At 38.4% G+C, this 27709-nt stretch overlaps 2 protein-coding genes across 5 annotated transcripts in view; one reads left to right on the plus strand and one right to left on the minus strand.

Annotated features, from left to right (window-relative positions):
* The window catches only part of AREL1 (apoptosis resistant E3 ubiquitin protein ligase 1), a 45675-nt gene extending 34550 nt beyond the window's left edge, over positions 1-11125 (minus strand). For all 3 annotated transcript variants that reach the window (XM_044229500.1, XM_044229499.1, XM_044229498.1), the window contains exon 1: positions 10978-11125. The gene's annotated coding sequence lies outside the window, so the exon portion shown is untranslated. The remainder of the gene's footprint in view (positions 1-10977) is intronic.
* A 41-nt stretch (positions 11126-11166) lies between these two features.
* FCF1 (FCF1 rRNA-processing protein) lies at positions 11167-25960 on the plus strand. 2 transcript variants are annotated; one of them, XM_044230455.1, is made up of 9 exons: positions 11203-11232; positions 11351-11436; positions 11544-11611; positions 13114-13185; positions 13779-13927; positions 18807-18879; positions 23596-23683; positions 24852-24946; positions 25693-25960. In XM_044230455.1, the coding sequence occupies exons 2-9, from the start codon at positions 11434-11436 to the stop codon at positions 25739-25741; spliced, it is 597 nt and encodes a 198-aa protein (XP_044086390.1). In that variant the 5' UTR covers positions 11203-11232; positions 11351-11433; the 3' UTR covers positions 25742-25960. The 2 variants fall into 2 exon arrangements, with proteins under 2 accessions (XP_044086389.1, XP_044086390.1); XM_044230454.1 differs by lacking the exon at positions 11351-11436 and having other exon boundaries at positions 11167-11232.
* The last annotated feature ends 1749 nt before the right edge of the window (positions 25961-27709 follow it).

The following is a 27709-nucleotide window of genomic DNA, read 5'->3' on the forward strand; positions in this document are numbered from 1 at the left end:
AATTGGATATAAGACTCGGGCCAGAGGGGGAGCTCAAAATCAGCCTGCAGGTTTTCTTCCTTGATTATTCAGAACTCTGATTCTCTGATCAAACACCTTCAAATAAATGTGTATCTTACTTACACCTGTTCTCATTAATAATAAAAGTCTTAGCCTAAACTTGACCCAACTTGGTAACTAGTAAGCTCATTGCAACTCAATTCAGGGATCTGATTATTTCAAAATTACTTTAGCACCTGTAACAAATTCAGATCTGAATTAATCTGAATCTAGTTTCTAATTGCGTATAAGTCGTTGGCAAAAAAAAAAAAAAAAAATCTTCCCCAAATCAGCTTTTTTGACATATAGCTTAGATACAGTAAAAGTCACCAATTTAAAGTAAACAATTAGAGCTTTGACAATTGTAAACAGTTATGATATAAAACACAATCATGATACAGAACTTTCGTCATCCCAAGGTTTCCTCATGATCCCCTTGCGCAACTACTGATATGCTTCCTAGCACTTTGGTTTTGCCTGTTACAGATGCCAAACGGTATCATATACAAAATGTTGTCCTTTGTGTGTCGCGTTTCTCCACTTAGCACAACACACTTTAGACCCATACATGTCATTACATGTAGCGGTAGTTCATTCCTCTTTACTGCTGTGTAGTAGTCCATTATAATATAATTTCTTTACCCATTCACCAGTTGATGGACACTTGGTTCTATCCAGTTTGGGGCTATTATGATAAAGCTGCTATGAACATTCAAGCATAAGTCTTGCGTGGACACATGTTTTTATTTCTGTTGGATAAAAAGCTAAGAGAGAGATTGCTGGATCATATCATAAGCACATATTTAACTTGTAAGAAACTGCGACACTGTTTTCCAGTGAACAGTGTATGAGAGCTCCAGTTGCTCACATCTGCCAACACTGGGTAATGTCGATCTTTTAAATGTTATCATTCTAGAACAATACAACCAGATATAACAATTGTAAATATTTATGCACCCAACATGGGAGCACCCAAATACTTAAAGTAGTTAATAACAAACATAGAGGACATAATCAGTAACAGTATAATAGTAGGGGACTTTAACATCCCACTTAACATCAGTGGACAGATCATACAAAAGAAAATCAATAAGGAACAGTGGCTTTGAGTGACAGACTGGACCAGATGGATTTAACAGATATATTCAGAACAGTCCATCCTAAAACAGTAGAACACGTATTCTTTTTAAGGATACATATCCTTTCAAGTATACATGTCCTTTCAAGGACACATATCCTTTTCAAGGAACACGTGGAACATTCTCCAAAACAGATCACATATTAGGCCACAAAACAAGTCTCTCAGGAGCGCCCTGGGTGGCACAGTTGGCTAAGTGGCTGCTTTCAGCTCATGATCCCAGAGTCCTGGGACGGAGCCCCTCGTCTAGCTCCCTGCTCAGCGGACAGCATGCTTCTCCCTCTCCCTCTGCCTGCCATTCTGCCTACCTGTGCTAGCTCTCTGTCAAATGAATAAATAAAATCTTTAAAAAATACAAACAAGTCCCTCAACAAATTCAAAAAGATCATACCATGCACTTTTTCTGACTGGAGAGCTATAAAACTAAAAGTCGACCACAAGAAAAAGTCTGGAAAGAGCACAGATACATGGAAGTTAAATAATGCACTACTAAATTTTACCCATTCTAAAAGGTCTGGTCTCTCACTGTGGTTTTATTTGCATTTCCCTAAGGACTAACAATTTAGAGTATGTTTTCATGTGCTTATTGGCTATTTCTGATGCATCTTTGGTATCTAAATCTTTTTTTTTTTTTAATTTTTTTTTAAATTTTATTTATTTATTTGTCAGAGAGAGAGGGAGAGAGAGCGAGCACAGGCAGACAGAGAGGCAGGCAGAGGCAGAGGGAGAAGCAGGCTCCCCGCCGAGCAAGGAGCCCGATGTGGGACTCGATCCCAGGACGCTGGGATCATGACCCGAGCCGAAGGCAGCTGCCTAACCAACTGAGCCACCCAGGCGTATCTAAATCTTTTGCATTTTTAAAATCAAGCTGTTTGTGGGGCGCCTGGGTGGCTCAGTCATTAAGCTCCTGCCTTCGGCTCAGGTCATGATCCTATGGTTTCGGGATCGAGCCCCACATTGGGCTCCCTGCTTAGCGGGAAGCCTGCTTCTCCCTCTCACACTCCTCCCGCTTGTGTTCCCTTCTCACTGTGTCTTTCTCTGTCAAATAAATAAATAATATCTTTTTTTTTAAAAATCAAGCTGTTTGTCCTCTTACTTAGTTGTTAGAGTTCTTCATATAGAATTCTTTTATAGAATTCTTCAAACAAGTCCTTTACTAGATATATTTGATCAATATTTTTGGTTTGTTTTTAACATTTTCTTAACAGCATTATTTCAAGAATAAAAGTTTTTCCTTTATGGATGCCTGGTCACCTGGTTAAGCCGCTGCCTTCAGCTCAACTCAAGATCCCAGGTTCCTGGGATCAAGTACCACATCGGGCCCTTTGCTCAGCAGGGAGCCTGCTTCTCTCTCAGCCTCTGCCTGTCGCTCTGCCTGCTTGTGTTCTCCCCGCCTTTCGCTGACAATTAAATAAATAAAATCTTTAAAAAATAAAAATAAAAGAAATAATAAAAAGTTTTCCTTTGATGAAATCCAACCTATCACTTTCTTCTTTTATAGTTTGTGTTTTTTACAGAGTAACTCAAGGACACAAAGATTTTCTTCTAGAAATTTTATCTAAAAGGTTCACAAGAGAAAACCTCTTGCTAAAATTTTTAACAAGAGTACACACAAAAAGATGCTCAACATCACTCATCATCAGAGAAATGAAAATCCAAACCACAGTAGCACCCCATACCGGTCAGAATGGCTAATATCAAGAAGACAAGAAATAACAAATGTTGGTGAGGATGTGGAGAAAAGGGAATCCTTGTGCACTGTTTGCGGGAATGCAAACTGGTGCAGCCACTGGGGACAATGGTATGGAGGTTCCTCAAAAAATTAAAAAATAAGGGCCCCTCAGTGGTACAGTTGATTAGCCGACTCAGTTTTGGCTCGTGTTCAGGTTCATGAGATCGAGTCCCATGTAGGGCTCTGTGCTCAGCAGGGAGTCTGCTTCAGATTCTCTCTCCCTGTCCCTCTGCCCCTCCCAATCATGTTCTCTCTCTTTCTAAAATAAATAAATAAATCTTTAAAAAAATTAAATATAGAACCATGTGACCCAGTAATTCTACTTCTGGGTATTTACCTGCAGAAAATGGAAATGAATTTAAAAAGATATATGCACATTCAGGTTTACTGTGGCATTATTTACAATAGCCAAGACATGGAAGCAACCCAAACGTCTATCAATAGATGAGTGGATAAAGAAGATATGGTGTGTGTGTACATACAAATATATGTATATGTATGTATGTGTATACACACACACAAACACACACACACACACACATACGTAATGAAATATCACTCAGCCAGAAAAAAGAATGAAATCTTGTCATTCATGGCAACATGAACAGACCCGTAGAGGGTATTATGCTAAGTGAAATAAGTCAGACAGAAAAAGACAAATACCATTTGATTTCACTTATATGTAGAACCTACAAAACAAAACAAACAGAAATAGACTCATAAATACAGAGAAAAGCTGATGGCTGCTAGAGGGGAGCGCTATGAGGGGATGGATGAAATAGGTGAAGAAAACTAAGAGGTACAGACTTCTAGTTACAAAATAAATTACATTGCAGAGATGAAAAATATGCAAAGGGAATACAGTCAATAATACTGTAATAATTTTGTGTGGTAAAACATAGTAACTATACTCATCGTAGTAGGCATTTCATAATGTATATAACTGCCCAATCTCGATGTTTTATCTAATATGTAGATAATGTTCTAGATAATGTTGTATGTCAACTATACTTAAATTTAAAATATTTTATTTTATTTTATTTTATTTATTTCACAGAGAGAGAGAGAGATCACAAGTAGGCAGAGAGGCAGGCAGAGAGAGGGGAAAGCGGGCTCCCTGCTGAGCAGAGAGCCCGATTTGGGGCTTCATCCCAGCACCCCAGCATCTGACCTGAGCCGAAGTTAGAGGCTTAATCCACTGAGCCACCCAGGCGCCTCTCCCCTCAAAATTTTTTAACAAGAGTTTTTGAAGTTCCTGCATGCCCTTTATCTCATTAATTCTCAGTTTTACCATTGCTTTGTTTCTTTCGAATTCAACTCCCTACATTACTAAGAAGTATTTCAGTTAGTCTGTTACAGAATTTGGAAAGATTTTTATCTTTTAACAGATTTCCCCCTACTCTTTAACCTAATATATGCCATTTCTAAATGGGGCCAATGTTTTAGTCCCTCAGTTCTCTTCAAATTGACATAAACCCTCTGGACCCATGACGCCAGGTCTTAAAACAACAACAAAGTTCCAAAACCCAGAGCATGTACCTGCAGGTTAAGCCAACGACAACAAACTACTTGCCCTTCTGGTTTTGAAGAAAAACCATTACTTTTATTTTTTTTAAAGATTTTATTTATTTGAGGGAGAGTGAGACAGAACATGAGCAGGAGGGAGAGGAAGAAGTGGGCTCCCTACTGAGCGGGGAGCCTGACGTGGGGCTCCATCCCAGGACTCTGGGATCATGACCTGAGCAGGAGGCCAACACCCAACCAACCCAGGCGCCCTGAGAAGATGCTTTTATAAGATCAGTCTCACCTGAGAGGAGGCAGGAAACCGTTATCTGATCATTTACTAGTTAAAAGAAAAGTTGGGCTTATAAAGGTTTAGCTGACAGTGACAAAAGTAATTCTCCATTTCTTAATTCAATCTGGATTCTCTCTGTTGCACCATTCTCTTTAAAACAAACAAGAGGGACGCCTGGGTGGCTCAGTCAGTTAAGCGGCTGCCTTCAGCTCGGGTCATGATCCCAGCGTCCTGGGATCGAGTCCCACATCAGGCTCCTTGCTCGGCAGGAAGCCTGCTTCTCCCTCTGCCTCTGCCTGCCACTCTGCCTGCCTGCGCACGCGCTCTCTCTCTCTCTCTCTTACAAATAAATAAAAATAAAATCCTTTAAAAAAATAATAAAACAGGGACGCCTGGGTGGCTCAGTTGGTTGGACGACTGCCTTCGGCTCAGGGCGTGATCCTGGAGTCCCGGGATCGAGTCCCACATCAGGCTCCCAGCTCCATGGGGAGTCTGCTTCGCTCTCTGACCTTCTCCTCGCTCATGCTCTCTCTCACTGTCTCTCTCTCTCAAATAAATAAATAAAAAATCTTAAAAAAAAATAATAATAATAAAACAAACCAGAGTTTGTCAGACTTGAAATGAAGAGTGCATATGAAAGTGCAGTTCAGGTCCATCGGCCCCTGGAATAGACTTTACCGTTCTCTGTACAGTTCAGAGTAAAGAGGAAAAGCGATTCAAAGCCAGTGTGCACAGAACAGGGAAACAAGGGTCAACTTAATCACTGATCATTTTGTAACTTCCTGGGACGTCTGGAGAAAAACAAAATTAAAAAACTGGCCCATCTATGCCAGTCGCAGTTTTTCATCTTCGTCAAGAAAACAGCAGCTTCACTTTACAACTCTCTCCTAACGTGTTTTTTTTTTTTTAATTTCTATTTACCAAATGAAATCTGTTGTGCCTGATCCACAGAATTAGGACAGGCCCCTGTGTTCCCACCCCATGGCAGCTTTTATGCTTAGGTGACCCTGGGCCACCGAATCTTGGCTATAACAGGAAAATTTTAAAACAAATTCCCTGAATCTGACAAGCCGTCTCCCTCAATAAGTCTAGGAGGGTGTTATTTCATTAACTGTGCATGAAGTGGCAGGCAAACGGCCAGATCTACAGCCCAGTGGGATGAAACTGGAATCATCACACATGCGCTTAAAAGCTAACAAAACTTCTACCTATACGGTCATCTGTTCTACCGTTATTTTTAAAGAAAATCGTTTATCCACATCAGGGGGGAAAAAAGAGCAATCTTAAATGAGTATTTTATAGTTGTTTGTTTAAGATTCCAGGAAGAAAAATTCAATTAGCCACAGAAAGGGAAAACTGAGATGGCTCGATTTGAAGGAGAAACTCAACACTTACGTAGTGTTAAAACAAAACCTTTTTTGACCTAATAATCAATGTTACCACACAAGATCTATGATTTTCTTCGAATGCGTATTTAAAATCTATTAGATGCCCAACTTATGTTGAACCCTGAGGAGCCAAAATGAGTAAGATGGTCCCGACCCCTTAGAAACATACAGTTTAGTACAGAAGACACACAAGTAAACCACTGGGTGACAGTTCCATGGAGTGGAAGTCTATGACGTGAGCACATGGTGTCAGTGGATCCCGGGAAGGGCCCCACAATCAGGATTAGCTCTTAGCATCTCAAGAAACTTCAGCCCACCCTCCTGGGAGCAAAGCCGACTCTCTCACTGAGTTACCAGTGTTGGGGGAATTAAGGAGGTACAAAACACTACCTACATAGTATTGTCTATTCTCAGGGTCAATGACTTCCTCTCTTCAGCAACGGTCACAGGGGATTACTGAACTCTATACACAGCAGAGAGAAAGCTCATCGGAGACTCCAACCTATTTATCAAAATTGCACACGGTCTAAATACAAGGTGGTATCCTGGTTTGGATCTTAGAACAGAAAAAGGCTTTTAGTGGAAAACTTGAAAAATCCAAATAAAGTTGTAGTTCAGCTAATGGTATTGTACCAAAGTTAATTTCTTATTAGATGTGACAACATACCATGGTTATATACATATACATATATACACACATACATACACACACACACACACACACCATGATTAACCTAATGGTTAACATTAGGGGAAGAACTGGGTAAAAGATATACAGAAACTCTCTGTACTACCTTTGCAACTTTTCTATAAATCTAAAGCTACTCCAAATCCAAAATAAAATGGGATTTTTAAAAAATTACAACTTGTTCCACTCTTTACATTCTCTTTGCCCCCGCTAGGATTCTGATCATGCCTCCCTAATCCCTACCCAACCGAGGTAATGCTTGGTTAAAACACTTTTTTCCATTCCTTTTCAATCTTTTCTATAAATCATTTACACAGCCCAGCTGAGTTCCCGCCTTCACCAAGACATGAGAAACTAGATTATACCTAGGAGGTTTTGGTTTTTTTCTTCCTAATAGTTTTACCACATACACCAGGGGTATCCTTGGGAGTGGATCCTCTCCAAGTGGACAAAAGAGGGGTTAAAATAATCTGAGCTGGATCTCTGGATAAGAGCAAGGGGACCCTGCAAAAAATGTATGTTGTATATCATTAGATTACCTTTACCTGATTTCTGGCCAAAAAGGATAACGAATAGAAAATACGAGGAACAGATGCTGACTACCCGTATCTCAACACCAACAGGCAAACTGCACTCAAATGATGCTGCAGCTAGAAGCTCCGAAAAATGTGGTGCAAATTTTTCAACTATCCAGGGTAAGAGAAATTCATATTGAACAAAAATTCATATTAAAATCATATGGTGTGGCGCTTTGGTAGCTCAGTCGGTTAAGTGTCCGACTTTTGATTTCAGCTCAGGTCATGATCTCAGGGTTGTAAGATCAAGACCTGTGTCCACATGAGGTGTGGAGCCTTCTTGAATTCTCTCTCCCTCTATCTCTGCCCTCCCCCAGTTAAAAAATGTATATATGGTACTCTTCAATACAGGCTAAATGACGCAACATACTTTTACCAAGACTGTCTGGTTTCTGATAACTAAATGAATACTCATCTCTATTAAGCCATAACTTGTAGAAGAGGCTTCAAGAGTCCCTAAGGAAAACATCGTGGTGATAGAACACCCTATTAAGGTGTCAAGCATGTGTGTGTGTGTGTGTGTGTGTGTGTGCGTGCGCACATGTACCCATGGACATACACACAAACTGCAACAAGATTAAGCAACCTCAACAGTTTGAAAACTATCATATAAAAGAATATTATTAGTGAAGGCTAAACATGCATGAAGACTTCAAAGGAAAAGAAACCAAAGAAAGAAAAACTGAAATTTAAAACTAAGCTATTTAATGACTAAAGTCGTTTCAAAAGTAAAGTGATATACTAGAATCTGTTAAACTCATTAAGTCTAATATGATATATAGTATGTTGGAATATATGTAAAATATATATCACGCAACAGTACTCTAACCGGGACCACTTCTGTAGAGATGAACAGGTAGAGTAATTCCTATCAAAGAGTTCAATTTGCGTTCGTCTGTTGAACAACCTTACCATCATTGATCTGCTCACAAGTCTATCGCCAATACAGGCCTGAGATCTTGAAGAGTAACAAGCACACTGCGTAGGGTCAAATGGGCCCTTAATACACACCTTCCGAATGAGCGAATGTGCAGCGGTAATATACCTCCGAGGTATCCTTACAAGCCACTTGGTATCAACACTTAGGAGCAGAACATGCTGTATACCATGTTACATATTTAGGAGGCAGTCAAACTCACTGAAAAATAATTACTACCAACTAATGTTGGGGAAAAAACTCATCACATGAGACATAAAAAGACATGAGACATAAAAAGAAGTGTAAAAACTGTAACTTGAAAATGAAGAAAGTATCTGTGAATTCGTTTTCTTCCCTGGATCGCCACAAAAGTCAATCTACCTTTAACTTCCTAATATGGAAATACAAGAGTTTCAAAAGAATCTTTCGTTAGCCATAATTTTATATTAAAAATGTGTTATTAACTTAAATTGGTAAGGAAGACCAATTAGTGGATGGAATGAAGTCCAAGCCCAATTATGTGTTCAAAACTGTGGGTTGAATGCCTTAAAAAATTCTTTCTCTTCAAGACTGCAGAAAAATACAAAACAACCCTCTTGACTGCTGAGAAGGACTAAAAGTATTTCTTTTTCTCACAAGTATGTAATCAAAAGCAATTAACTTTCTGCTCCCACCCAACACAAAGCGATGCCATCTCCTCCCTCCCATCACCATCAAAACACGCTATGGAGCATCTCAGTACTTTAATCTTAGACTATAAGAATGTCAGGTTGCAATAAAATTACAATTCAACGAAAACATTTTTCTAAGTATGTTCTCATTCCCTGCCGTGTTCCTATGCTAATTTAGGTCCCTCTCAAGTATTAATAAACAAGAAAACAAGAAAATTCTCAGAACAGGTATTCCAAATTGGTTTTTTTTTTAAATTTACTATTGTTCATGGATTCCAAAATTCATGGTACTAACATTATCAGGACAGTATCTTTCTGTCAATGGCAGAATTTAAATGTGAATTACTATTTAAATTATATGCAATTTTCCCTCTGACCCTACCTATAATACCGGCCAACAACCAAATGTTTAAAATAAACAACTAGTCACATTTACTTAAAAAGGTTATTGCTGAATCACCGAGAGGTTCTAATGCATCCAAAAAGCGGTAGCTCTCAGCTCTAGCCATGAATGCAGCTTGCAGACAAGCTGTCTCAGAAAGATTAGGAACTTCCAGTGACGGCAAATGGGGTAAAGCAGAAGGCACATACGTTATCTGTAGATGGTTCACTAATAAAACTGTTTCAACATCAAAAACTCAGAGCCTACAAAATGCCTACAAGCCAAAAAGCAGAAGGAAGAAAAGTGCACCTATATACAAGTCAACATGAGAAACCACCCTGTAATTGAGCTTTTTAAGAACTGCAAACCTCATAAGGTTCTTGGAGCTATTAACACATTCAAGTTCCAAAATAGAGCAACTATATTAAAATACAATTGGCATAAAATTCTAATGCTACCACATGTTGAAAGACACACAATAAATAATAATAGAAAACACTTCAATAGCGTTTTATCTGTGGTGGGCTCTGTTCTAGGGAGTTCACATTCTTATTCATTTACTCCTGATAACTTTCCTATAAGACAGGTTCTATTAAGATTATCTCCACTCTATGGATGAAGGAACTGAAGTACAGATAGATCAATTCACCCAATGCCATACAGCTAGTAAGAGGAAGAGGAGTTTAATTCCATTAGTCAGGCTCCAAAGTTTATGTTAATCGATGCACCGTGTTTTATGAAATGGTCAGCTTTTTTTTTTTAAACCTAATAACATTTTTGGATTTCAAACACTAGGATAGTTTTGTGCAATAAGAAGAGTACAGGCTTTGGAATCAAATCAAACCTGAACAAACCCCTGAACAAAGTCAAACCTCAGCTTCTGGTATGTAAAAGGCAGGCACTTAAGTTATGGTGAAGGTCAAAGTAGATAATGCAAGTGCCATGTATAGTATACAAGATAAGGGTTCTTAACCTTACGTTCACAGACATCAAGTGTCCACAGAAGGGCTTCAGAGTCTCTTTGTCTTACCAATGTATGACAAATGTTGTATGTGCCCCCCCCCCTTTTAAGAATCGTCTCCGGCTGTCCACAAACCTTCAAGGGATACCTGGATCTCTGAAAGGTTAAGAACCACCAAAGTACACAGCAGTTACTCAAAAAAATGGAAATTCTCTTTCCCTTCTTATTCTCAAAAACTGTCCCTTTTCCATTAAGGGTGACAAAACAAGGTTTCCCAATAAATGTCAATTATTTCCCCACCATTTTCCTGGCTTGGTAACTAATAACATATGTAAAGCTTATGTCCCAATTTCCTAGAGATGGTCTAAAGAAGGCCCTCAAACGATGATTCATCCCTCTCTGCACCGAGATGAAACCACAGTATTTACTCGAGAAAATCGTGAGACTCATCCACCTAGCTGCACGAAGCACCATGTCAGCTAGGAGAACCGAATAGGTAATAGAACCTCCCACCTGCACCCTAGAGACCTGAACCCCAGCGCTGAGGGATGAGGAAAATGTGTTTCCCTAAACTAGTGGAAAACCCTAAAGTCTGTTCCCCCATCCCTGTCCTGCCTCTCTGGAACTCTGGTGCAGGGAGGTCCTGGGGCAGTGCCCCGGGCTACAGTGGGAAAGGAGAGAAACGTTACCCGAGCAGCGCGGCAGAGTCCCAGCTCTGCTGTCGGGAGCGGCGGCTGCAGCACCGCAGCAAGACTAGCCCAAGACGCTCCCCGCAGAGTCCCCTGTAAAGATCTCGGCTCCGGCTGGGAACCGGCTCCAAGCTTTTCCGTTTCCCAAAGCCGCTTCCGCTTCCGGGCTAAGCTTTGCAGGAAGCACCATTTGGATGACGCAAAAGTGTCGCGCGATGGTGATTCCGGAAGAAACAAGAGTGCGACGTGAACATGGTGAGGGGAGGGTTGGTGAAGTGATTTTGTTAGACCACGTTTTGGGAGAGGTCGAGCCAGTCAGCCGTTAGCCAAATTTCCTCTGTATTGCTCTTAATTATTTTCATTCTGATTGTAGTTCTTAAACTGGCTCCTAAAGGTGCCTGCTATGCTGTAGCGAGTGGGGAGAGGAGGACCAGATTGGGGCACAGAGGATAAGAGATGGTGGGTATTTGAGGGAAGAAGGGAAGGGAGTGGACAAAACAAGAGAAAGAACTCAAGAAGATACTATGTATTTCTAATTCTTTTAACTCTAAAATTTCTGTTTCAAGGGGAAGCAAAAGAAAGCAAGGAAGTATGCGACTATGAAGCGAATGCTTAGTCTCCGAGATCAGAGGCTGTGAGTATCTGGAATAAATCTATTCCCGAAGATAAAAGAGTTAGGAGGACAGAAGTAATAAGAGTTTTGTCTTTATTTTGTGTTTACGTTTACGTTTAAAGTTATTGTGTCTTGGTTTTGTATAGCATAGGATAGTAGGCAAGTGTGTAATAGCCACTTAGATGCTGAGCGATTACACTGGGGAAGGGGGTGGGAATTGAACATTTCTGAAGTGTTCGCTCTCTTCCACCGTTTTTATGTATTTTATCTATCATTTCACATTTAAGCCCCCTTGAAGTTGGTAGGTTGGATATCTTTGTGTTCTTGCCATTACCTTTCTTATATTACCCAGTGGGGAAAAATTTGTTAAGACTGTTGAAAAACGGTGAGGTCAGAGACCATGTTTGCCTTGTGTTCCCAGCATTTGTCACTTAAAATATTTCTAAAAGAAAGAATGGGAAAACACCTAGATGTCTCCATTTTATAAATCTTACAAGAATCCAAACCACTGTAGGAGAGTGAAATGATACTCCCTCTTGTAAGCTTCCTTGATTCAGTGAAGAATAGACAAAGTTATGAAATAAGAAGTGGTCTAGGGGCACTTGGCTGACTCAGTAGATCACGGGGATGTTGATCTAGGATGGTGAGTGCAAGCCCCACCTTGGACCTAGAGCTTACTTTAGAAAGGAAGGAAAGGAAAGAGAGAAGAGAAAGACTGGTCTTCATTGTATTTAATAACCTTAGAACAAAGAAATGCTCTTCAGTTCCTAAATTGTAGTCTCAGCCTTTAGTATGTATGTATTATGTAATTTTTAGGGAATTTGCCTCTTTGATAATGTTTTTTTCCAGTTAAGTGTTAAATTTTGTGTACATGTTTTTACGTTTTAGTCTTTTATAAGAGGCATATTTGCTCCCTACTATTGGAATACTGGAGTCTTCAGAAGATAAATGTTAGCCTGTTTCTCCACTGCATTGAAATGGATTTTGATCCTTGATATGAAGAGCTTCTGACAAAGAAATGATAGTATAACTAACATTTATTTACCCATTAACAATTTTTTTAGATTTTATTTATTTATTTGTCAGAGAGAGACAGAGCACAAGCAGGGGAGTGTCATGCAGTGGGAGAAGCAGACTCCCACCTAAGCAGGGAGCCCGCGATGTGGGACTTGATCCCAGGACCCTGAGATCATGACCTGAGCGGAAGACAGAAGCTCAACTGACTGAGCAGCCCTGGTGTCCCCCCCCTTTAACAAGTTTTATGGATTATTGGCTAGAGATTTTTAAATTTCATTATGCTTAACTGATTAGTTACTTTCAGCCTACTTCCCACACAGTTCCACACAATTATTTATGCTTAGAAAATGGGTGTGGGTATTAACATGAAGAAATCACAAAATAAGATTTCCTTTGTAAGCAAAAAAAAAGAAAAAGAAAAAAGAAACTTTAAATGTTGAATGAGGTTAAAACTACAATGAGTTTTTCCTTCTCTCTTGCATTTAATTTACTTTCTTTTTTTCTAGTAAAGAAAAGGATAGATTAAAACCTAAAAAAAAAGAAAAGAAAGATCCCAGTGCACTCAAGGAAAGAGAAGTGTGAGTAATCAAAAATTTTAAGTTTTCCTTTAAACCTAGAAACCTGACATTTTAGAACCATAGAATTCTTAGAAATCCAGGCTTTCCCTGAGCTGTTCTATAAGCCATCTGTAAGTCTGGCACAACTATGCAAATGAAAGTGGTATTGGTGAACGTGTATCCATTCTAGTAGTTGGAAGTTTTTGGATTTAATGGAGTAGTGAAATTTCCCCTAAAATCTTGGGGATTAGATCTAGAATTACTTATTTTTTTCCCTTTGCCATGATCTTTCAAAAGAAATATCATTGTTTAACACACCAGCATTGATGAAAGAATGTATCATCAAAAGTAGTAAGGACAAAATTTCAAGGTCATTCTTATTTAAAAAATACACTTAATTTTATGAAACACCATCATATTTTCTTTGTTATCTCATTTTGCCCTAAATTGGTAATGTATATGTCGTCACAGGATTTATTAGAATTTATTTCCAATAAATAAGGAAAAGGAGCTTAATTTATAGCAAACAGTTTAAAGCAGAGACTTCATTTGTATTGTTGATATCAAAGTATCAATGTAGACATTACTTGGTGTTTTGTGTCTTCTTCCTTCAGCCCCCAACATCCTTCCTGCTTATTCTTCCAATATAACACACAGCTGGGCCCACCTTACCACATCCTGGTTGATACCAACTTTATCAACTTTTCCATTAAAGCCAAACTTGACTTAGTACAGTCAATGATGGACTGTCTTTATGCCAAGTGTAAGTATCATAATTTTACATTTCATATCATTTATAAAGAATAATTATAATTATCCAAATACATGAAAAGAGGGGAGTGGGGTCTTAGGTTTTTGGATTTCTGGTCATTTAATTTGCTCACTGTAGCAATGACCATTTTCAGTGAGTTGAAATATAATGCAAACTTGACTGGAAATAATTAAACGTCACAATCAGAACATACTTAGACTGCTTTGATGTTACGATGTTACGGACATCAATTTGCAACATGGGATGGGAATTTTTTGTTTTAGAATTTCGGATTTTAAAATTCTGGGTAAATGAAAATTTATTACGTTTTTCAGAATTCTTTTACATCAAGGAGGAAACAGTCTCCATTCCCTTCCTTTGTGGAAAAGCTAAATAAGATATTTTGCCATTTGTGGTCACAGAACTAGAAGTGATGCTGTTTCATGACTCCTAAGTTTATTCAGTGTGGTATTTATTTGCACCATAAAGGACCAGAAGTAGGTTATTTATACCTAGATGTGAGTTTACCATTAGTAGCTTTCCCTTGTGTTTGGGTGTCCCCTCCCTCAACTAATCTTCCTTCACTACCATGAGTAAGAAAAAGAAGAAAATCTAGGCCATGTAGAAGGAAATCACTTCCTCATAGTGAGATCTGTTATTGCATTTTGTCAGGGATTTACATTTATATTTTTTAATATATTTACATTTGTATTTTTTTACCTTTTTTTAAAGGTACAAATGAAAACTAAACTTATACTTTGCCATAAAGAATAAATTGAAGGAAAAATTTGCATGTCCTTTAATTTTTAAAGGATGTTATATAATGAACATTTATAGAGTGGTAATAACGTAAATGTTGTTTATTGATTGATTGAAAATAACAAGTTGGGAAGATGTGGTAAGAAATGTGATGAGTAAGAGATCTAAGTTCTTTAAATGCCATAAAATTAATAAATACAAAAGTGCATAAATTTATTATATCAAGATATGAAGGTAACCATCAAATGAGAAAAACAGCTAATGAAGTAAAATAGTGGTCTCTGAGGATCTGAATTGGTGGGGTGGGAAAGGATTTTTTTCACACAGACTTTGCCATATTTCTTTTTAAGCTGTGGATGTGTAATACTTTAATTGGTTTAAGTTTGTTGGAATAATAAAGAAAAACACCCGAGGGTTTTGAAGGGGTGGAGGGGAGAGGGGGAGGTTGGGGAGCCAGGTGGTGGGTATTAAGGAGGGCATGTATTGCATGGAGCATTGGGTGAGGTGCAAAAACAATACTGTTACGCTGAAAAGATATTTTTTAAAAATTAATTAATTAAAAAAATAAAGAATAACCTGAAATGGGGACCCTCCCTTCCAGTGAGTGGACTAGAGTGGCCTTGGATGAGGGAAGACAGTACATGTGGTAGACTTTAGTATTCCCATGGTGTTTTTTATGACTATAAATAAAGTGTGCTAGCTGCTTATCTAGAAATGTCGTGACCTACTTATAAATGAAACGGATGGAGGTTCAGGCATGGCCCTTTGAAGGCAAATTGTTTCCTTGACTCTATAGGTCCATCACTGTTATCTAAATGGTGACCATTTAGGAAAACTCTCATCTGAGAGGAGTGCTTTCTCTGGATATGGATACCTTGGGAATATAGCTATAATGTGTACAGCCGAATGCTCTCACTGTGCCTTTTTTAGAAACAAACTTATTGGGATACCTCAAACTGACTGGTGGCTCAGTCAGTTCAGCATCCGACTCTTGATTTTGGGTTAGGTCATGATCTCAGGGTTGTGGGATCGAACCCAGTATTGGGCTCTGTGCTGGACTTGGAACCTGCTTAAGATTCACCCTCTTCCTCTGCCTCTCCACCCGTCTCTGCCTCTCTAAAAATAAATAAATAAATAACAGTAATAATAAAATAAAAACTTTTTAAGGAAAATACCACTTTCTGCAGTCTTCTATATAACATAATACCTCAAAGGAAAGGTTGAAGAAATATTCAAGTACGGTACAAATTCAGTTACCTAGGAGATTCCTTGACTGTTTTTAAGCTGTAGCTATTTAATTTTTCCTCACTTGTCTTTATACCTGAAGGAAGACCTTTATCTTCCTCTTCCTTTGAAGATGCCCCTTTGACCTTTTCACAGCTCCTGGTCCCATTCCTCCCTGATAATCCAACAAGGGAGGACAGTTAGCTTTCTATCATCTTTCTTTTCTGCCCATGAGGGTTCTTCCCTGTTACCTTCCCTTCCTTGATAGTCCTCTTCCTGGGCCTACTTTCCTGCTCCACATGCAAGCCCTTGGTTGGTTTACTGCTACGTGGTTCTGAAATTGACCCTCTTAAGTTGCATATTGCCCTCTGACTCCATGACTGTTTGATCTTACTGATTTCGTACCTCCATTTTACAACTGTTTCTTCTTCTCGATATTGTACTTTAGTTTAGAATTTAACTTTGTGCACATTCAAAAATATTTCTGTACTTGTGGAAAAAAATCTAGCATAAAAACATTAAAGGCCCCTAGAACGCCTTTCCTCAGGGAGGGACAGTTTTTATTTTTATTTTTTAGGTTTTTTTTTTTTTTTTTACTTAATAGGCTCCACACCCAGTGTGGAGCCCAGTGTGGGACCTGAGCTCATGGCCCTTAGATCAAGGCCTGAGCTGAAATCAAGGGTCAGATGCTTAACCAACTGAGCCATCTAGGTATCCCTCTAAAATGTAATATAAAATCTCTGTGAATTATAAGTTAATTTTGTTTATTTTATTAATGAAAATGGATCCTAGATTATTTACAATTTGTCTTTGTGCCTTTTTAAGCAACTTGGAGACATAAATTCACATACCATTTAAAGTGTATGATTCCATGGCTTTTAGTGTATTCAAAATCAATTTTAGCATATTTTACTACCCAGAAAGAAACTCTGAACCCTTTAACCATCATCCCCAGCCTTTCCTCTTTCCCTCCCTAGACAACCACTAACTTGCCATATGTCTCTATAGATTTACCTATTTTGGACATTTCATTAAAATGAGATCATAAAATATTTTGTCCTCTTACATTTAACATGTTTTCAAGACTAAATGTTAAAGCCTGTATCAATACATCATTTCTTTAGATTACCAAATAACATTCCATTGTATGGCTAGATAACTCAACCATGTTTTTCTTACTTTTACATTGAACAAATAACAAATAAATTTTTTAAGGGGTATTTACTTATTAGAGAGAGAGCATGTGCACGCTCAAGTGGTCGGGAGAAGGCAGAGGAATAGGGAGAGGCAGACTCCTGCTGAACAGAGACTGCCCCCAACCCAGTGCAGGGCTTGATCCCAGGACCTTGGGATCATGACCTGAGCGGAAGGCAGACACTCAACCAACTGAACCACCCAGGTGCCCCTTGAACAAAATATATCTTGAACATTTTGCTGTGTCAGTATATATAGTGGATTTTATTTTTTTAAGTTTTCATAGTACTTATATAATTTTTAAAAAATTAATATTCTATTTGATACTTGGATTACTTGCAATTTTTACCTTACTATAAATAAGGCTGTAGTGGATATCAGTGTAACTATGTCTCTGTTAGGGTGGAGTAGTTCTGTAGGATACATTTCTAGGAAACTGTATTGCAATTTCAAGGGGTACGTATATTTTCTTACTTTAACATATTGCAAAATTGCCCTAAAATACTAATACATATTTTTACACTTACTAACTTAGAGTGAGAATACCTGTTTCCTCAATATTGGGTATTTTCCTTGTTTAATCTTTGCCACTGTAATAGGTAGAAAATGAAATCTTGTTTCAGTTTATAGCTCTTTAACTAGGAGTGAGATTGAGCACCCTTATGTTTGTTGACCATTGTATGTCTTCCTCTATGACCTGAATATTAACTGAAATGTAGCATGGTGGTTAAGAATCCAGTCTATAAACAAACTGAGGGTTGCTGGAGGGGAGGGGGGATGGGAAGGATGGGGCGGCTGGGAGATGGACATTGGGGAGGGTAAGTGCTATGGTGAGTGCTATGAATTGTGTAAGACTGATGATTCACAGACCTGTACCCCTGGGACAAATAATTCATTATATGTTAAGAAAATTAAAATTAAAAATATAAATCTCAACACATAAGGAGAAAGAGGTAACTAGCGATGTGCTAGGATTAAGTATTGCTCTTAAGAAAAGAAAAAAAAGAATCCAGTCTATATCCTGACAGTCTCTATTCAAGTCTTGGCTTCACCATTTGCTTCTACTTAACTTCTTTGTGCCTTAGGTTCCTGATCTGTAAAATGGGGATAATAATAATAACAATGCTACCTGATAGGAATTATTCGGAATAGGAAGTGAGATATCCTCCTAAAGTGCTTGGCCCAGTGGCTGGCAAATAGCACATAACATAACAAGCACATAACATAACAAGTTCTTTGTATATTAAAGAAATTTGCCCTTTGATGAAGGTGTAGAAGTACTTTTCCTAGTTTATTTTTATTTTAATATGACTTCCATAGCTGTCAAACAGAAGTTTTCTATTTTTATGGAATTGAATTTACATTTTCTGATTAATTGTTTGGTTTCTTTGGGCTCATATTTAAATTTTTTTCCATCTAGAATTTATTTTAATGTAGAAAGGATGACAGGGATCTAGCTTAATTTTTTCCCCCAGGCACATTCATGACACTTTATGAATCTGTAGTGTGGAACTGGGATGGTTCAGTTCTCTACTTTCCTCATCAATAGGGATTTTATTCACCTCTTGTTCTTACTGTTCATTTCAGTGTGTTATTCTGCTGTCATTCCAGAAGCCTCATGGGTCTTTTAAAGACTCTGAATGGGGTATAATTCAGAGAGTAAAACCAGTTTCTTTACAGGTTCTGTTATCAATATGTATTTTTTTCCTGGCAGGTATCCCTTGTATAACTGACTGTGTAATGGCTGAAATTGAGAAACTGGGGCAGAAGTATCGAGTGGCTCTAAGGTAGGAAGGAGCTGGTCTAGATTGGTATACTCAAGATTCTTGAGATCCTCCTTCATCTGTTTGCTGTCGGAAGATTTCTTGGATAACTACTTCAAATAAAAACCATACAAAACTAGTTAACTATTTATGATCAAGAAAGCAAACATTTGGGGCGCCTGGGTGCCTCAGTCGATAAGCATCTGCCTTCGGCTCAGGTCATGATACCAGGGTCCTGGGATCGAGCCACATCAGACTCCCTGCTCGGTGCCTGCTTCTCCCTCTCCCACTCCCCCAGCTTGTATTCCCTCTCTCACTCACTCTCTGTGTCAAATAAATAAATAAAATATTTTTAAAAAAGAAAGAAAGCAAACATTTGAAGGTTAAAGAATTTAAAGATTTTATTTGAGAGAGAGAAAGAGCATGAGCTGGGGTGCAGGGGTGCCGTGGGCAGAGGAAGAGAGAGAAGCAGGCTCCCCCTTGAGCAGGAAGCTGGTCAGGCTGCGGGGGTCTATCCCAGGAGCCCCAAATCAGGACCTGAGCCGAAGTCAGACACTTAACTGACTGACTGACGAAGTCAGACACTTAACTTAGGCATCCCTAAGCTGCAGTTTTTTGAATGAAGTTAGTTAGTCCTATTGGTCTTGTAGGCCTCCTTTTAAGTTCCTCTGGATTTTCAATTAGAAAGTGTCTTTTTATTAGCTATCTAGATATCTTTTAGAATCTCATACTTAAAGGAGTCACATTTTGAGTTTTGAGCTTACTCTAGAAGGTTCACTTGAATTAAAACTAGAGGTTCCCAAAGTATGGTCCATGGACCCCTAGAAGTCCCAGACACCTTTGTGCAGGGAGCCTAACAAAACTATTTTCATAATAATATGAAGACGTTGTCTCTTCACTGTGCTGACATTTGTACTGAGGGCAGAAGTACTGGTGCCTTAGTACCAGTCAAGATAGTGGACCCAAATAATGCTGGTAGACTTTGTATTCTTCACTGCCCCTCACTAGCAGTTAAAAACAATAAAAACAGCACAGGGGTGCCTGGCTGGCTCAGTCGGTAGAGCATACAACTTTTGATCTCAGGATTATAAATTTGAGCCCTAAATTGGGTTCAGAGATTACTTAAAAAAATAAAATATTTAAAACAAAAAAATCTCAGACTCCCTTAAGAATATCCTTGATGAAGTAATAAAATTTGTTGACTTTGTTAAATCTCAACCTTAGAGTAGACATCGGTTTTCCTTGTGATGAAGTGTAAAATACACCTAAAACACTTATGCCACATCCCAAGAGTGAAGGTTGCCTCAGTGAAAAGCATTTGTGTGCTTGTTTGAGTTGTGAGCCAGACCAGCTGCTTTTTCATGGAATGTCATTTTTATGTGAAGAGTAACTGACAAACACTGATTTTTCAGACTAAATTTGCAGATAGATAGTTTCTCAAAAATTAATGCAGTGCATCTGTTACTTCAGGGGAAATCTTCACTGTATTAGCTGCCAATGATAAAATTCAAGCTTTGAAGTGAAAATTAGAGTTTTGAAAAATCACAAGCTTATCACATTCCCAATACTAAAAGACCTTACTGTTGAGACCAGTGAAGATACTGAGTATGATTTTTTTTTGGTAATTCTGTAATGAAATGTGTTAATACTTTGGAAGATTTGTATAATTCAATGAGTTGGCATTTTCCAAATGATCAGTGGATAATATTACAAAATCATGCATGGGTAAAACATTCAATCAAGGTCCAAGATGTAGCAGTGAATTTGTGCATCTCTGAGTGTGTCACCTTTTAAAGGTGTACATTATATGCTATAAAATTCACCAAGTTTAATGATACAATTTGATGGATTGGGCAAATTTGTACAGTTATGGAACCACCCTCATAGTCATGACATAAACATTTCCAACCTTCCAGAAGTGTGATTCCGTTTACATAAAATTCCAGAAAAGACAAAACTGTGCTAATAGAATACTGTGGTTAGCTGAAGCTGAGTGTGGGAAAAGTGGATTAACTGCAAAGGGACACAGGGAACTTTTTGTAGTGACAGAGATGTTTTATATCTCAATTGTGGAGATAGGTGACATGGATATCTGAATTTGTCAAAACGCATCAAATTTTGCATGTATTGTCAGTGAATTTTATTATATTTCATTTATATGTAATAAAGCTAGTTTTTTTTTTTAAGGCAAAGAAAAATGGAAAAAAAGAAAAATGGAAACCCAGTATATAAGAATGGTAGCACTGTTTAGCTGAAAGGGAAAGTGATAAATTATTAAAATATTATCTTTTGGAATGGAGAGGGGTGGGGGGTTGGGTGAGCCTGGTGGTGGATATTGTGGAGGGCACGTATTGCATGGAGCACTGAGTGTGGTACATAAACAGTGAATGCTGGAACACTGAAAAGAAATAAAATAAAATAAAATGGAAAAAAAAAATATATATATATATGCACCTGGGTGGCTCAGTGGGTTAGGCCTCTGCCTTCAGCTCATGTCGTGGTCTCGGGGTCCTGGGATTGAGCCCTGCATCAGGCTCTCTGCTCAGCGGGGAACCTGCTTCTCCCTCTCTCTCTGCCTGCCTCTTTGCCTACCTGTGATCTCTCTCTCTGTCAAATAAATAAAATCTTTAAATATATATATATATATATATAGTCACTATGGAAAGAAACAAAATTGGATTTCCCTCTTTCACAAAAATCATTTCCAGGTAAATTAAGTATCTAGACTTTTATAGAAAATACAGAGACTATTTTCATGATTTTGGAGTGGGCAGGGCTTTCTGAAGGAGTCCAAGCCATAATAGAAAACTAACTGATCTGATTATATTGCTGTTGAATACTGGGGCACCTGGGTGGCTCAGTCGGTTAAGCATCTGCCTTGGGCTCAGGTCCTGAAATCGAGCCCTGCCTCGGGCTCTCTGCTTATTTGCAGAGAGGCTGCTTCTCCCTCTCTCTCTGCCCCTCCCTCTCCTTGTGGTCTCTCACACTGTCCGTCAAATAAATAAATAAAATCTTAAAAAAAAAGAGAAGTTGAATACTACTTTATAACAAAAGGTAGCACAAACAAAGCAAAACAGTAAGTCACAGATAGTGAGAAGATACTAGTAATGCATATAATCAACAAAGTGCTTAGTTTCAAAATATATAAAAAACTACAAATCTATGAGGAAAAGACGAAATCCTTAAATTCACAAGGAGATATCATTTCATATGCAGCAGATTGGCAAGAATTGAAAAGTCTACTTAACAATGCCGTGGATAGTTGAGACGGGGGACCAGTGGGAATTCTCATATTTGACAGATACGGATGTAAAGTGGACGGTCACTTTGGAGAGCAAAAATTTGGCAATATCACTGCAGAAAGTTTTGTCTTCCCAGCCCTGTTTCACTCTCCTCTGCACAGACACTCTCTCCCGACCAGAAAGAGGTGCTTGCTCTTCCCTGAACACCAATGATCCAATTTATAGATGGTTGGTGCCCTGTTTCGAATGTGGCTGCCCATGGAATATTCTTCCATCTTCATTTTATTTCACATCCATGTAATTTTTTTTTTTAAGTGTACCAAATTCACAGTGACTTAGCTCTGAACTACTGCAATGTGGAGCATTTTTCTTGCACTTGGTACCTATGTGCTGCCTTGTAGTTTTATTCAGTTTGTGACTCATCATTACATAGTAGGAAGAACATGGTTCTGGGAATCACAGACTTGGGATTTTTCTTTTTTCAAAATTGCATGGAAATAACATGTTTGATTTGTTTATGGCAACCAATATAAACATGTACATATGATAAAAAGTTAAAGTCCCCCTGCATATTCACACTTTGTCCATTCTTCCACCCTAATGGTGACAACTGAGAAGCATTAGTGTATTTTTTTAGACCTTTTTTCTAAGCAAATGCAAGTGTAGATAAAGACAAGGAAAGAAATTTGTATTTTCTTTTTTAAAAAAAATTATTTATTTGACAGAGCGATCACAAGTAGGCAGAGAGGGGAGGGGGTTGGGGGCAGAGCAGGCTCCGTGCTGAGCAGACATCCCAATGCCATGTGGGGCTCCATCCCAGGATCCTGAGGTCGTGACCTGAGCCGAAGGCAGAGGCTCAACCCACTGAGCCACCCAGGAGCCCCAGAAATTTGTATTTTCTTAATTGAATCATACATGTATGTTGTTCAATGACTTTCTTTATGCAATGGTTTGAATTTTTTTTTGAGTTTATTCAACAAACCTTCTGTGTTGGTACAGACAGCCCTACCTCATTTTTTTTAAACAGGGTGGGGCATCAGAATGTATTTAACTTTTTTTATGTTGCTGATGGATAATCAGATGATCTGCAGTTTTTCACTATTATAAAGTATTCTGTAGTGGCCGTCCTTGTGCCTATACTCTTGCAGATTTGTGTAAGACAGCTTCTGAAAGTGAAATGGCTAGGTTAGAATTGTTTGGTTTGAATCCCAGCTTTTTCTACCTGTGTACTTTGAACAAATTAGTTAATCTCTCTGAATCTGCTTCCTCATTTGTAAAATGGAAACATAATTAATTCAGAGTTCTCTGAAGATTACGTGACCTAAGGCACAGCAGCCTCTCCCTCAGTTGTCTTTCCAGTCAGAAGATAGGGTGCGGGAGGCAAGGGGCGCCTTAGAGTCCCCACGTAGATCAAGTCACTCTTATTTTACAGATCAAGAGTCAGAAAGTTACCTGGTTGCCTGGCTGTCGTCGTTAATCCACTTTTGTAACCCTTTAGGATTGCCAAGGATCCAAGATTTGAACGATTACCATGCACACACAAAGGAACCTATGCAGATGACTGCTTAGTGCAGAGAGTAACTCAGGTATCACCAGTTTTTAAATGTTCACTTTGTGCTTCACAGGAAGCGTAGGTGCCCTCACTAACTTGAAAGAGTGGATTGGAAATGTATACTGTAACTGTAATAGGAAAATCACAGGCTTGGGGAGGAGACACGGGGTTCAAGTCTCAGCACCTGCATTTATTTGTATGTGATTTGGGGCCCTTACTGATTCTTTATTCCACAACCCATCCCTATAAAATACTTTGAGCGAGTGTACATATAATATCAGTTTCACCTCCCTGAGTCAGAAATCATCCATTTCTGTTATTCCCCATGCAGGAATTTTGTTTCTTTCCACCATGCCTAAGCAAGAGTGTTTCTCAGTTACATCTGAGTGTCCCAGGATGCTGTCTTACAAGTACCCTGGAGTAACTAGGTTTTTGATTCTTCTGCTCTGGCCTCCTTGTCAAGCAGGACAAGAACTTCTGCTATTGGCTGCCCTTCCTGGACCCTCCTCCGCTGGGGATAACCGTCTTCACCTGGTGACCACACTGCCATCCCTTTAGCCAACCCCATCCCATGGGTGGAGACAGCATTTACCTTAACTTCCCACAGCACAGCTGTCACCAGGCTACAACTCTTTCAGAATTGATTGGGAGATTGGGGTATGATGAAAGTAAAATCTAATACAGCTGGCAGCTAAATGCTTTCACAACTGCTAGGCTCAGACTTGTTCTAGAGTTACATTCTGATGATGTCCTGGCCGAGGAAGTGGCCTGCCTCCACCACTAGGAGGTCTCAGAGTAGGCCCAAGCTCAGAGATTGCAGGAAAGGCAAAAGCTGGGCCCTCCGATCTAAGACATTTACTCAGCCTTTGCATTGAGTCTTTTGGGGTACTACTCTAAATCAAGAAATTGCCTGCCCTAAATATGAAAGTACCTTCCACTTATGAGACAAAAAACAATTTGCTGCTTTAAATACTTTCTCTACCTTCTCCCCATCAAGAGTCTTAGAACTACATTTCCCCTAGGCAACTTGTTATATGTTTTGTAAATATGAGCTCCTTGATCATAGTAGGTACTCAACAAATTGTTGTAACCTTTCCTTTGCTATTTACTGTGAAAATGAGTAATTCTCTAGATTAGCCAGTGTACCATTACTCAGTGTCAGGTAGACTCAATGTGTGAACACTCATTGGCCTCTTTTACAGCACAAGTGTTACATTGTGGCCACAGTTGACCGAGACCTTAAACGAAGGATCCGGAAGATTCCTGGAGTTCCCATCATGTACATTTCTAACCATAGGTGAGAACTGTCTCTTGGGGGAAGCCATTAAAAGTATAGACAGCTGATATCAATTAAATAGATAGCTGATATCAATTAAAAATGAGTTCAGTTATACGAAGATCTGAAAGCAATTGTTGTATCAAATGCATACATAGTTAAATTTGAAAAAGTGAGACAAAGTAATAAGAACAAGGGCAAAAGATAAAACTAGGATTTGGGGATGAGGCAGACATTCCTATTGCTACAGTAAGATTACCAGAAGAAATAGAGATGTGTAGCTTTAAATACAAAGCAGTAATTTGAATTACACTAATCTTTTTGGCCAGAAATACCTTTTTTTTTTGAAAGCCTAGTATATGTGATCAGCACCTCATCTGGGAAATTAAAAGCTTATTAAAAAACAAAAACAGTTCTTTATCTTGCTTGGATGTTCCCATGTTAGTGCTCAGTCTCTTACTGTCTCGCTTTTCAACCTGGGAAGAACACAGTATTGTGGGAAGAATATGGGCTGGGAGGAGCTGGGCTTACCTGGACTTAGCGCTGGCTCCTTTACTTGTTAACTTTTGATTTTGAAGACTAAAGATAATATATTAAAGTCAGCTTTTTGCTAAAACTCACTCATTACGCTATCCCTTTAAAATGTTCCCACTGACAGAAAAGATTCATAGTGGGGAGGTGAAAGTGTTGCAGTCAGTAAAGGATGGGTTTTTAGGTGGGTTCTGGACCCATCTTTCTTACCAGTGTTAATTTTTTGTCCTGATTAGGTACAACATTGAACGGATGCCGGATGATTATGGAGCCCCTCGGTTCTAATTCTTAAAAGATAGAGTTCCTCTGCCTTCCTTTACCAACTTTTTCTGTTGCCGGTTCATATTAGCAACATGCTATAGCATAAATTATTCTTCTTACCCTCTTCCTGTTATGAGCTTAGTATGGTTAAATACACTCACTTTTTGGTATTGTTTTGAAATTGATATTTTGTATCATTTTAAATATTGTTGCATTTTTGTATAAATCAGATGATTGCTCATATAATTTGGTGGTGGTGGTTTTATATCGATCTACTCAACATATATTTATTATAGTTATCTTTGGTACTTAATGAGATATGGTCCTTCCCTGAGAACATTCGTATTATAATAGAGGAAAGAGAAACATGTATGTGAATAAATATAGTCATATAATGGCACCAAGTTAAAGGTATGAGTGGAGAGACCCGTATATGGAAAAAGAATGATTTCTTTCTACTTGGTTGGAATGGGGAGGGAGGTAAGGCTAGAGGTAGTTATGTTTGAGTTAATCTTTAAAAGTGAATAAGTGCTTGCCCAGTATATGAACAAAGAAAAGAGGCATAAACATATGAACAAAAGTATGGAGACTTGGATGTTACATGGAATGATTGCTTGGCCTGTGCAGACACTACCATATGGTTTTTCTAACTAGAACATGGGGAAAAGAGATCTATCCTGCATCTGAGACTCCAGGGGAGGGAGGTAACTGGGAGGGAACCTTATATGACATGGTAAAGGGTTTGGACTTGATTGTGAAGTCAGCAGGAACTTACTAAAATTTTAAGTAAGGTGAATAATAAGATCAGATTAGATATTTTAAATGATCACAAGGTAGTGAAGAATAGAGAAATAAAACATTGAAATAGAATTGAAAGTCCATAAACTGATATATTTATGATGAGTTGGTGTATTATCAAGGTGGTATTTCAAATCTGGAACAAGGAAATTTTATTGAAAGGCCAAATAGTGTGGAGTAATTCTTAGTGGGGTTAGACTCCTGATTCCACCACTTACTATCTGTATGAATTGGGCACAGTATAACCATTTGGTGCCTTCCTTGCTACCTCTTTAAAATGTGTTGTCTAAGAAAAAATAAAATAAAATGTGTTGTCTAATCCTCAAAACAAGTCTTATAAGATGGGATGAAATCAAATAGTACATGACAATTTAAGTATTGCTCAGTAAATGTCGGTGATTATTATAGTATCATAATGGCTAGTGGGCTATCCATTTGAGAAAAGTTTTTGTATTCCTCCTTTATATCCTTCATGAGAATACATTTCAAGTGGGTCAAAGGTCTAAACTGTTTTTTTTAAGCTATGGAAGTCTTAGGAAAAGCACAAAAAATGCCTATAATCTTTGTATAGAATTCTCAAGTAAGATGGAGAATTTAAAAGCCATTAAAAAAAAAAAGATTAGTAGGTGTGACTATGTTAAAACTATATATTTCTGTGGAAGGCAGCCCTCCCAAATTAAGACAAGTGGCTGAACAAAAGATCTTCCAATATATTTAACAAGGTTGTGAAGAAATGAGTAGTCACACAGTGGTGAGAAGAGTACAGATGGATATAACTGTTTTAGGTAGCAGTTTGGTAGGAACCCTTAAAATAAAAATTACAGATATCCAAGGAACCCAGTTATATTTTGGGGTCACTTACAGGTATACAGGTGGTTTTCTTTATTATACATGGTTAATGTGATAATAAGTGCATAAATGCAATATAAATGTGTAAAGAAACATTCACACATGGGTACAAAGAAGCATCTAGAAACATCTTACCGTACCACTGTTTATAATAGAGAAAAACTGAGAAGAATGTAAAGTTCCATCAAAAGAATCTTAACTATGTTACATCTCTACAGTTAACCCTTGAACAAAGCAAGGGTTGGGGGTCTGAGTCCCCATACAGTTGAAAATCCGAGTATAACTTTTGACTCCCCCAAAACTTAACTACTGGTAGCCTACTCATGACTGGAAGCCTTAGTGGTA

Source organism: Neovison vison, chromosome 13, assembly GCF_020171115.1.
Source record: "Neovison vison isolate M4711 chromosome 13, ASM_NN_V1, whole genome shotgun sequence".
NCBI lineage: Eukaryota > Metazoa > Chordata > Mammalia > Carnivora > Mustelidae > Neogale > Neogale vison.